Genomic DNA, 12,725 nt, shown 5'->3' with positions numbered 1-12,725 from the left:
TCTTTTTTTGGGTTGGTATGTAATCTTTTCAAAGGCAGACACGTCAACTCATAATTCAGAAGCATGGCATTTATATACAAATAGGACTCAAGGTAAGGCAATCAATGTATTTGGTTATGATTAAATATTAACAAATGTCACATGACTTTGAACATCAAAAATGGCACAAAGCTAAGTTACAACAAAATAAATCCACTATCACTTTTAATTTACTGTGTAAGGAACCAATAATAATTCTGATGAGGTTCTATATTGTTGACTTACGATTAGATTAAGGCATTTACTCTGATTCAATTTATGCAGCATTGTAGTCAAAATCAAAATCATCACTCAGTCAGTTTGGCCCTGAAAACAATACACTGAAAACTGCGTTATATTACCCACGAAAGCCAAGAACTGAGCTAAATAAACCCGTGTCAGATGATGAAGAAGGTTGATGAAAAATCCCACATTAATACAAACTTATTGTTCATTCAATCACACTTTCACATGATGACAGAAAACAAGGCATGCAACATGCAGTCATAAATAAACCATATGTGTATTTTCAGTTTTAAGGGCATCACAAATACAGCATGAAGCAAACAAACGGAAATGATAAGAAGGAAACCTCTTTGCTGTTTGAAGAAAGAAACGAGTTCTGGATGTCTCCAGTTCACCCTGAAGCCATTGATTCTGATCAGTTGACCGGCTGAGCTGATCACTTTGTTTTTGGATATTTCTCTGTGACGGCATCACTTCACGCCACATGTTGCATTAACTCATGAACACGTGAACTGCTGCACTGTGATCTTTGTCATGTTTGCGCTGTTTTTTCTCACACTGCAGTTTTTTGCCTGCTTGAAACCTTCAGTGATGGTAATCAGAAATAAAGTGTGAATGCTACTAGAGACCACAGAAGGCAGCTAATGTCAAAGACTTCCTGTTCCAGACTCTCACTGAAGCATCCACGCTAAACATTAAACGTTTAACCCAGCGGAACAGCCGACTGGCTCGGTAAGGTTGTCTTGTAAATGTTTCATTTCTTTCACAACGGAAAGGACGAGAGCTGGTAGTTGTTAGTGGGACGCTTACAGCAGTGCTAATACTGCCACCATGAGACAAAGAATTACTTGTGTTTATTGTAATGACATTATTATTAATATAATAAGATGCTTTAATTACATTAAATGTTATTACAACAAACCAGCTTTTTTGATTAACTACATTTTCGTATAAAGACAATTCAGAGACTCTTAAGAATAATACACGACCTTTATATATTGTTATAACAAGAAAAGATCAGGTTAGTGCTGCAAGTATTGATTACTTGTATTATTGATTAACATGTCTGTTATCATTCCTAAGATGACGTTTTGAATTTGCTTGATTTTCCCAAAGTGTTCAGTTCACTCCCACATCTGAGCAAGAAAATCTGGAACCAGCAAATATTTGGCATTTTTCAGCAATGAGCAGTGAATGACCAGTTAATATAACCAGTGATGGAGAGTACATTTACTCAAGTACTTCATAGTAGTATTTCCATTTTCTGCTACTTAGTACGCTACTACAGTTCAGAGGCAAACGTACTTTTTACTCCTCGATATTTACTTTATAACTTTGGTTTTTAGTTACTTTGCAGATTCACACAGATGAACAGAAATTATGTTGTAATATTATAGATTAAGATAAAACTTTATTGATCCCGAGGGGGTGGAGCATTGGCAGCTGCGGCATTAAAGTGATGAGCCCATTAATGTATCAGTAATTATAATCCAATACTATAATATTTAATATCCTGAAAAGGGCTATTCTGAGTATTTTTACTTTTGGTACTATAAGTTAATTTTGATGCTTACACTGTTGTATTTTGTAAGTCAAACTTTGAATGCAGGACTTTTAACTGTATTTTTACACTGTCTACTTTTTCTACCATTTGAAATACCTTTTAGAATTGATAAATTTTAATCATTTTCAGCTCTATCTCTAGTTAATTTCAGCCGTGTGTTCAGATTGGTCTCTGGTCGTGGTGGCAGCTGTATTCTGTTGTACCCACTAACATAGGAACCCATTTCAGATCACCATGACCATGAGGAAGACCTATGCGTTGTGAAGTTCGTGCTCTGTGCCGGTTTTGCCGACCGTATCGGGATTGGAGAGGGGGTCCAGGTCAGCAAACAGGTTGAACCACGCGGAGAGGTCTTTGGACGTCCCTGCTGTCTCTGTAAAATGAGTTAACAAAGGATAAATGTTGCTGCTGTACGTTTAAAGACGGGGTGAAAATATAAACACCTCCCTTTGTCTCGTAAAGGACTCCATCTGGTTGAGATCCAAAATTCTGAATGGAAACTACCCACAAATTCTTTGAAAATTCCCATAAACACAGGTTTCAGCTGGACACGTCTCCCTCTCTTTCAAGTCTTTTCATATGTTTTGCTCGTTTGGCCCGCTCCTACCTTTCACTGCTGGCTTAGAAGGGTTCTGATTGGCTCCAGATGAGTGCTCTGTTGCCTGGGCGACGGGCTGTGGACCGATCCCGGCCCAATCTGAAACGGAGACGCAGATTTCGATTAATCAACGGGGGACGCTTGACGTGCCAAAGCATGATTCAACAAATAAATCATCACACCCTCTCGCACGCCGCTGATGTGGACGGATATTGTGTAACAGACACACAAACAGCAACAATCACAACATTTATCACGGCAGAATCATGTCTGACATCATTAGTGGATTATTAAACACAGGCCGAAAGCTGCAATTACAACTTTGAGGTCTTGTTTCAGGCAAATTTATTTTTGCTTTCATCCTTTGTGTATCCAGAAAATGCAGAATGTAGCAACAGCAGATACCACCAGGGAAGATGCTGGAATGTGCTGTTGATGTTGAATTTTGTGACAAACAATCTGAACTCGCATGAGTCCAGCAGGCTTTCATGACCAAACAGGCTTTTGAAGCCTTTGGATATTTTCATGTGTTAGTTCATTATGCCATTTCAACTCCAGCATCCTCGACTAGTCTTCCCTTTACTGTCCTGATGTGGAAGCAGAAATTCTGAATGAATAAAATGTTTATTGTCTTTTCGATAAACGTCCCTCATGTGAAAAGGCTGAAAATCTTCGTAGAATTGTTGTCAGTCGTTTGAGTTTAAATGCTTTGAGTGTGACTGCATCTGACCGGGCTCGACTCTTGAGGATTTGGGGATTTTCTTCTTTAAAGATTTGTTATAGCTTTGTTTCACATTCTTGGTCTCGAGCCAATGGCTCTATAGTCAAGAATCAGTCAAGTTTATTTGACTCTCTGAACTCGGCTCTTTCCAGGATTCGGCATTTTTGGGCTCCAGTCAAGATTAATTTGAGGCTGCTTCTTGCAGGAGTAACTTCTTTGACTGTCATATCACTCTGGTCCTTACATTCTCAAGATCAACCTCTTGAACAAGCTCCTTCCTGCCCAGATTAGTCTCATGAACAGTTCCTGAAAGTCTGCAGCACTTTGTGCGTTTTTAAAATATGTTCGTTTATAACAACAAAATGAATCCGAGTGTAAATCAGTGAGTGTTTTGAGAGCACAGGGCCAGATTTGTAAGTGTTGAATCAGGTCGGAGCATGCACCTGATGTTCTCAGTGCTCAGTTTTCCTTGCATTCTGCCAAAAGTTCTTTTGCACTTACAAGTCAGTCCCAGCTGTGTGATCTCCTTCCTGCACTTGCAGACTGATTGCAGCTTGAACCGGCTCGATGCTCATTGAGTTCTTTAAAATCCTTTTATACTTTAACCAAGTTCTGTGAGTTCGGATTGAATTCTGTTGACAGTTCCTGTGTCGACATACTGTGATTGTTTCTGCTTCGAGCTGTAATATCAATGAAGGTGGAAAAAGTCAAGCACGGTGAATGTTTCAAAGGAAAAGATTGATCAGGCCTGAGTGTGTGTCGCTGACCAGCTGGACTCATCTCACCAGCCTCGGGTCCTGGTGACCACATGCTTCTCCTCAACCTGTTCTGATGTAGCTGAGTTGAAAAATCTCCAGACTTCTTTTTCTAGCATTTTCCTGTTGATGATCATTGTGGAACTAAATGGATATTTCCTACGCTGTGACTCTGAACCATGCTGGAATTAGATTTTACTGTCGTGTTTGACCACACTGAGGAACTCTGAAATGCTAGCTCCACAATTCCGCCCAGGAAATACATGCAAACTGTAGGTTCTTATTTCTTTATAGCTTTATAGTGGGGCTACTCACAATCCTTTAAGTCAAAAATGGACAAAACCAAACCAACAAAAGCAGATGAGGTGCTAGCAGCTGGTTCCCAGCCAGATGAAATGGAAAGTCGTTGGCAGCCACCTATGGGTAAGCAAATCTAATTGCCATGTTGTAATAGCCTCCTTCTATTACTCTGACAGACGTGGGTTCGATAAATCGTTTTGACGCCACTTTTCTCCCGGAGTGGAAATATTTAGCTACAATGGGGAAAAGCGGCTAATTTTAGCTGCACATTTGTTAATGCACTCACTCATGGAAGAACAGTGTAACTTCAGTTTTCAGGGATATTTATTTCAGATTTTCATATTTATTATGGTTTTGCATGGCTTCAACAGGGAGAGAAGTTCTGCTGGTGGAAACCTTAAGTGGTCTCATTTGATAGGGAAAAACTCTTTCGACAGCTAAAACAGCTTCTCTGGCTCACACAAACACAAAAATGCACACGCGCACTCTTATTTTCTGACCTGAGAGGGAAGACTGTAGATTATTCAAGCTCTGGTCCAGCAGCTGAGACGGTAGAAAGAAGGAGTTTTCCTTTTGCTGGGCCTCTGCTGGTCTACCCAATGCTGCGCTCGTGTCCTCGGCGTCTCCAAACACCTCTGTCCACTCTCGAGAGAAGTCGCCCTCGTCCACAGACATGCTGCCCAGGATCTCATTCAGTAAGGCCATGCTGTCCTTCTCCTCTGCCTCTAACTCTGGACAGGCAGAGACAGGATCTTCATGACCTACAATGAGCAGGCAGAGTGATCAAAGGACTAAAACACTGCAGTCACTTTACTGATGATTTCTTTGTCATTTGGACACTTACATTTGTGTCCTATTCATATTTTTCCCACAAACTGTTCACACATTTTTTCTACATCGAGTAATTGATTAGTTGATTGGCAGTTTTGATAACCGATTAAGTCAATTTCGAAGCAAAACTTCCAAAACTTTACTGGTTCCAGCTTCTGAAATGTGTTTGCTTGTTTTCTTTGTCTCCCATGATGGCAAAATCAGTTTCTTTGTATTTTGAACTGTTGGTCCAAAGTTTAAGACATTGTTTTGAGCTTGAGGATGCAAATTATTCACTATTTTTGGACACTTTACAGACTAATAAAGAAAATAATCATCAGAATATCATAGTAATACGTATATTTAGCAGTATTGTCTTTTACCTTCTCTGGTCTCCTCGCTGGTGTTTTCATTTACGAGTGAGATGAGTCTATAAATATGACAAACAGAAGATCAGTTTATGACATGTTGCACATACACAAGGTAACAGCAAAAATACTGCATTTAAGTTCAGACCATTGGCACGCGTTGTGTTTGGTCTACCTGCATGAGTAAAGATCAAGATGAGATAACTCACTGGTCATCTGCAGTCTCGGCTTTCTTTACGTCTTCTGCTTTGATTTTCTTCTTCCCCTTCTTCTTCGCCAGCTTGTCCATGGGGTCCTGTAAGGTCTAAAAGAACAGCCAAGTCACCACTTATAATTACCGGCCTCTTCTCAAGATGCAGAACTACTTTGAGCAGTGTCACAGTTTAGATCTCCAGGATGCTCTCAGACCTTCAGTGTGGAGAACTCATAATGCTGACAGCCCTTGAAGCTCTCATGAATGGCTGCCATAGTGTGGGAAGTCTTCTCCCAGAAGTGCAAAAGTGTTGTCTGAAACAGGAGAACAAGCCAGGCAGCACATTCAGCTGGTTGTGTTTAGTAATAGTTCACAACAGTCCGTTTATTTCTCCAGTCTACGACTTGTTGACATAATGACGTCATACTGTTACGCAGCAGCAGAAGCACCTGGTTGAGTTTGAGAGCTCAGCGGCTTTTGTGAGCTTTAAACTGAGCAGACAAACTGCACTGACTCAGCGGAGCATCGTCTAATCTTTGGCAAGTTGTATTGTCATATCAAGAATACCATTACTGCAGAAAAACCCTAAAAAATTGTGACATTATTTTAGGGCCATATTGTCCACCATTACTCGTCACATGGTCTGATAGTTAAAGCTCCATGCAGTGTCTTGTATTTTTTTGTTCCCTTCATGTTTGTCTTCCTTCCTGCCCTCTCCGCATGTGGTAGAGTCATTGAAAACACTATTTCAGATCACTGGAGAGGAATGCACACAGCTGGGATTTGTGGTGTACCTGGTATGTGGTTAAAACGTGAGAGAGGAGGTTGCAGCGACTGGCTCCCAGCAGGTCTACCTTCTGGCAGACATCGTTTTTCAGTTTGTCAAAGCTTGTTTTGGTGGTGCGCACCTGGGCTTGAACCTGAGATACAGTAGACAAGAGAATGGAGATAAGCAGCCAGTATTGTGTATCACACAGGTTTGAACATTGAAAACAAACACTGGAGTTCAAGTTTGTGCAAGTGAAGCAGATTAAAGCATGCTGGGGTTTGGCAGTTACAGTTTGAACCAACAAACCTCAATTTGATGGTGTGTTCTGCCCTCTAGTGGCATTTTCTGTAATAGCTTTTTTCCTGATGAAACCTGTTTGTGTGAGCTTAGATTAAATGACAAATGATGTGTATACATTGTGCACAAATAGTGTCTTGTTACCACCGGTGCACAGATGTATAGATGCAGCAGACTCTGATTTGTCATAGCAGGAAAAGCACAGATGCAGCCAATAACATTTTGTGCTTCTCTGATCGCTGAAACAAGCAAAACTAAGAGGACTACAGTGATTACCTGCATTATGAGTTACACCTGTGCTTTCTGCTACGACCTGGCAAAATGTCCATGTGACAGGACGAACCTTGCGGAATTTCTCCATCTGTTTATGTGTGTCTGGATCCAGCTCCTGAGATACGTCCTTCATCCAAAGCAGCGCTCCACGGTATTCAGTCCTGGACTGCTCCATTCGATTCACCGTCAGCCACGTGTCTGAGATGGCTCGATAGCGAAACGTTTCCACCTCCTGGTACAAACGGCACAGAGGGGTCCTCAGAGCCAGCCTGAAGGATGTAGTGTTAAATCAAGTATTAAGGTGCTGTATGCAACAAGCTTGACTTTGATCATCAAGATCACGTTAGTTTTGGACATTATTCACAAAGTTATTTTTGCCTTTATAGTGCACAGTACAGTCTGAATAATTTGAAGACCAAAAAGTCTCAAATTCAGTACTTCCCCAACAAGCCAAAAGCTTGAAAGTCTGGCCAAAACCAATTAATGGAGTCAATCAGGGCCCCCTTGTTGATCCCTCTCAGTAGGAAACAAAGCAAACTCTGAACAAAAGCTAAGTTGTGAATATCAAGTCTTAGTATACATAATAGACATATAAGACACTCCTCTAATCCATTTTGTAACATTAGGTGATAAAACTGACTCACTTTTACATAAAACTATTTCTTGTGCAGCTTTAACTTTCATGTGAGTTATTTGGATGTTTCAGAGGGATGTGGCGTCCATCTGTCATACTTACACCGCTAATTTATTTTCTATGTTTCTTACCTCTGTTGGGAGGAGAAGCAGAGTGCTTTCCCTGTGGCCTGCATGATCTTTCCAGCCCTGGTTTTATCCTGTGAGCCCTGTGAGCGCAGGAAACGGCCCAGCTCGTTCTCCTCCTGGGAAAGAACTGCACAGTACAGATGTTGAGTTCAGTTTCAAACTTAGAAAACCTGATTTGCAGATTTAGTCAGATAAAATTTAACATTACCCTCCAAACTCGGTGAACTGGAGTAGCTCATATTCAAGATAACTTGTTATGATTTGCATTAATATTCACATTTTCATCTCAGTCACAAATATCCCTGGTATGTGTGACCCTGGCAGCTTTATTGTTGGTGGCAACAGCTTCAGGTAGGATCTCCCAAGGCGAATTGTTACCAGGAGAGGGGTCAGACTATGAGCAGTGTGTTTGGAGGGCAGCTCTCAGATGAGTGCTTGGTGGCCAGGTCTGTCCGGCTCAACCTGAAGAAGCAGCATTGGGCTGCATCCTTGAGGGCCACTGAGGGGCAGGCCCCTGTAAAATGTTGCCTCACTGATGGGGCAGGTAGCCAGAGCGAGTGCAGAGCTGAGCATGAAGCAGTTCCAGCTAGTTGAACTTTGGCTAGCTTCTACTGGAGGCATTCTAGTAAACTGGTTTTACTATACACCACAGTGAAAGTCACTTATGGTAACAACATCCCCAACAATTTCTATTCCCTGTGTCTACTGTGTGCATTTCTGATGGTCAAACTGAGGCACAGCGGCTGCAGCAGGGCCAGCAAACCATGTTCATTGTCTGACAAGCTCTTGCTATTGCAAACACACCTTGCTGTGCTAACATTGCCTCGCCGACTAGTAGAAGTACGACCAGTTTGTCTGATCCAATATATAACTTAAAGCAAGAGACAGAATGTGCATTTTGTGTCATTGAAAGAAGCTTCTCTCAAAATCAAACATTTTATGTTTGTTTTGTCGGTTCAGCTTCAGCTCTGCCGGTGGCGAAAGTTTAATTTAACCAGAATTGATGACAGGCACTAGAAGGGTGTGAGTATATTGAGAATCCCTGGCAAAGTTGCGCTGGTTTTTCCTGCAGACTGAGAAGATGTACCTGCTTAGCACAGACAGAAAAGCTGTTGCTGCTGCACACTCACATTTATAATGGATGGTTTTAACTGGGAAGATGTGCTGCCTGGTCTGAACCCAACTGGTGTTCTGGTTCTGCACAATCCTTAACAACCATGACATTGAAGTATGAAGTAGTTCACAAGTGCAGCTGGTACCAGAGCACCTTTGGCTAAAGCTGGTGAAGACAAAAAGATGTCATCTGATGAAGCTACCAGACAGAACTGAATGGAGTTCTTTGACGTGGTGTCTCGGTTCAACCTTGAAGACAAGACAGACGATGAGTTAAAGCCTCTTTCACACTCAGTTCTGGGTGAATTACTGGGACAACCTTTCAGGCACACCCTGAGTAGACAAGTTAAGGGACAGTCCAGCAGATGGCGATAATTAAACGCTTATGCATGTCAGCCACTGTAAAACTCAACAGAGGAAGAAGATGGACCAAAGCTTGATGTACATGCACGCGGTGGAAGATGTCTCTTATTTTTCTGAGGAACATGGTGGGTGAGGATCTGGTCCCTGTGTCCACTGACACATGACCTGTGCAGGAAATGTTCTTGGACATTTCAGGGATAGACTGCATGTGTTAAGGAGCTTGAAGCTGCTACCCCTTTGCAAAGAACCAGAAGTGGTTCACAGTTCCTCTTGGATGCCACCTTGTTGACCTTATCCAGCAATGTTAAACAGAGTCTGAGTCTTCCTCAAGATCTCCCTGGAGAACCTGGTGGATGGTCTACCTTGGTTAACCTGCTGCCACCATGAAACACGTCTGGATAATTGGTGGAAAACTGATGGACAGATATTCGTGTTTTTAGTTTAAGTTGACAGCTCTCTCCTGAATGAGATATAAGATTTACACCTGTCGATCAAAGCCTCTCTTAGCACTGATATGACCCACCTTGTCAGCAGTTCACATTTTAATTAGTGATGTAGAGTTTCTACCAAATACTTCTGCAGTTTGTTTGTACGTACGGCAGATCCTCCTCTGGTACTGCTCAATGACCTTCAGCAGCTCCATGCATGTTCTCTGGATAGAGTGGAAGACCTGCAGAGCAGAAGAAAACCAAAGTCAAACAGAAAATGTCTGGTCATTTTGGAAGTTATCCTCAGTAACGTAAGACTTGTTGTGTAATACACTGCCTGACTATGCCGGGAGGTAACTCTTACCTTCAAGAAGACAAACATGGATATCTATGGAAGTCTATAATACTTAATTGATTTCAACAACTACAGAGTGGATGTGATACAACATTAACGCCTTTATGAAGTAAAAATGGAAGTGCTAAAATGTCACATCAATGCTTTAAAAATGAGCTCTGACCTGCTCTGTAGATATCCAGTTCTCAATGGTTTATCGCCATTCTTATCGAGGACCTGGCCTAATTTAAGCTTCCAGCTTTTATGAGGTATCGATTTAAGCCATTAAATTCACTCATGAAACGCAGGCACAGATGATGGAGGTTAGAGAGGCAGCCTAATGTAAGTTCTAAGCCTCAAGCAAGTGCTGGCACAGTGTGAATCAAAAAGCCATTTTAGTCACTGCAGAGTCCACTGGAGGCAAAGTATCTCCAGTGTTTCTTAATGTTCCTGTGACGTGATCGAGGTCTGCGGTTTCTGCTCCCTGAGTCACTTAACATGCTGTAAAACTACAAGCCCCAACACTTTCACATTCCTCCTCACCTCCAGCTTGGCATCCAGATCTGCATCTGACGCCACCACATGTTCGTCCTCTTTCTTCCCAGTGACCTTGATGAGCGTCTGTTTAGTTTTCCAGTACTTCTGCTGGAACTTGTTCACCACAGATGAGTCTTGGCTTTGGATGAAGCGGTCCAGATAGTCTCGGGAGTAGCCGCTGCAATGACACAGGGGTTGGACCAATGTTGTGACCGCTCCCATAATGATCTGGGAAGAACTCATTGCTTTGAGTGAAACTGAGTGTAAACGCAGAGGTATACTCACAAATTTCCTCCCTCCATTTTTCACGATAACCTGTGGACAAAGCAGAGCAACAGGTGAAGTGAGGCATATGTAGCTATGAAGTGGGGCATGGGGACAGTTTTAACAGTGAAACCAGTGTTTTAATTGAAACTGAAGCGTTGCAGTTGAGCCTGTGTATGTATGTATGTCAGTGTCATTAATATGGTGTCACATGTAACAGTGTAAATATTTAACTTATGACAGATTAATTCTAACTTTATTGGTATAATTTTAACTAGATCACATTTAGTGGTCCATTAATTCTGACTTGTTGGTAAAAGCTGACTTGAGAGGTGATTTGAAAGTTGTTTTCTCTTGTTTTGTCTCTTCATTTTATGTTGTTGGCAGACAATCTTTTGGTGAAGTTACCAGAGGCATTGGTAGTGAAACCACCCTTCTGAGGTGGACCAGATGTTGCTCTTTCTTGACAGCACCCCATGTTTACCTTCAGTGGTGGAAGAAGTATTCAGATATTTTATTGAAATAAAAGTAGCAATACTACATTGTAATAATACTACAACTACAATAAAAGTCAAGCCTTCAAACTACAAAAGTACAAAAGTTTTAGCGTATTCAAGGTATCAAATTACTCATTATGCACTATGGCCTCTTTCAGAATCATATATGTTATTATATTAGAATTAGTCACTAAACTATAATTATCACTTTAATGTAACAGCTGGAAAAGGTGGAGATCATTTTAATAACTTTATATTCTGCTTGGTAGCATCACGTACCATAGTACATCCTAATTTGTCAGTTGATTTGTATTTTGTAGTTACTAAATCTGTGAAGCTACTATCAATAAATATAGTGTAGTAATAAGTACAGTATTTACTGTACCTCAAACATGTAGTGAAGTAGAATTATAACGTAATGGAAATACTTAAGTACAGGTCCCTCAAAATTGTACTTGGTTACATGAAGTTAAACTGACCGCGTGGAGCACATAAAGGTGTGATGACTGACTTCTGCTCCTGTTTCCTCCTCAGCTGGGAGTCATAATAAGGTGTGACTGAGGTCTTATTTGTATTTCTACCCTCCCTGCCAGCTGCTTTCCAGAATTAACCGCAGAACACCTGAGCTTAGAATGTGCACAACACCTGCACCTGTTTTCCAGAAGGTGCATCACCTGCTGTCTGTCAGCACCTGAGATGAGATGGACGAATAATCACCGCGTTTTACGTTCAGCTCGAGCGTCACGACGCATCTTAATGTGGTGGGATATGATGCGATAAACGCGCTTAAGGGTACCTTAACAAGACAGAAATATGTTATAACCAATATCCATGTAACCGAAATTAACCAGCAGTATCGGCCTATATGCACACTACATAATGAATACTACATAGTACACACCACAGCACACCCGCGCCGCACCAGAATAAACACAACGGCTGACTCACCGCACTGAAGCAGCGGCTCCCTCCCATCGCCCCCTGAACGCCACACACACATCAACATATTAAAGAGCAAATAAAAGAAAAACGGAATTAAAACCCCGGGATGTTGCACACGTACCTCTTCGTGCCGATAACATGGAGAGAAAGCTCGTTATACTCCTCCAATCGCCGCTGCTGCTGTAGGCCCCGCTGCGCCGTCAGTGCGCGCACAGCTGCTCGTGCGCTTCAACGCATTGTCCACCCGCACGAGACACAGCTGACGTCACGTCGACCGCCGCGCGCATCACGTTCAGATGTTTGTCCGGTGCAAACAGACATTGGCTGCACTGTATATCAGCACCATGCACTTTGCCTGCCATTGTTCAAACATGTTTGAGGGTTGAAGAGTCGAAAATAATGATGAAAAAACAGACTTAAAGTCTTTATCTTCTTTTTGACTTTAAGATTGCAGATATGTTCACATGAATGATTGAAAAGCCTGCAGATTAAAATTAAATGTATTTGTTGCACTTCTCAGGAGATCATAATTGGAAATATAATTTTATATAAAGTAATCATGGCTGGATTAAC

General features: G+C 41.6%; 1 protein-coding gene across 2 annotated transcripts; it reads right to left on the bottom strand.

The window, feature by feature from the left end:
- ica1 (islet cell autoantigen 1) lies at positions 1-12,407 on the bottom strand. 2 transcript variants are annotated; one of them, XM_076737021.1, is made up of 13 exons: positions 12,274-12,407; positions 10,735-10,764; positions 10,456-10,627; positions 9,748-9,820; positions 7,678-7,801; positions 6,983-7,181; positions 6,368-6,493; positions 5,789-5,887; positions 5,590-5,684; positions 5,396-5,442; positions 4,703-4,963; positions 2,436-2,525; positions 1-2,201 (listed from the first exon to the last, which is right to left on the bottom strand). In XM_076737021.1, exons 2-13 carry the CDS (start codon positions 10,749-10,751, stop codon positions 2,080-2,082), a joined length of 1,425 nt encoding a protein of 474 aa, XP_076593136.1. In that variant the 5' UTR covers positions 10,752-10,764; positions 12,274-12,407; the 3' UTR covers positions 1-2,079. The 2 variants fall into 2 exon arrangements, with proteins under 2 accessions (XP_076593136.1, XP_076593137.1); XM_076737022.1 differs by having other exon boundaries at positions 4,703-4,933; positions 12,274-12,394.
- Positions 12,408-12,725: the final 318 nt, after the last annotated feature.

Source organism: Chaetodon auriga, chromosome 8, assembly GCF_051107435.1.
Source record: "Chaetodon auriga isolate fChaAug3 chromosome 8, fChaAug3.hap1, whole genome shotgun sequence".
Lineage (NCBI taxonomy): Eukaryota > Metazoa > Chordata > Actinopteri > Chaetodontiformes > Chaetodontidae > Chaetodon > Chaetodon auriga.
This window is presented reverse-complemented; position numbering and strand designations above follow the sequence as displayed.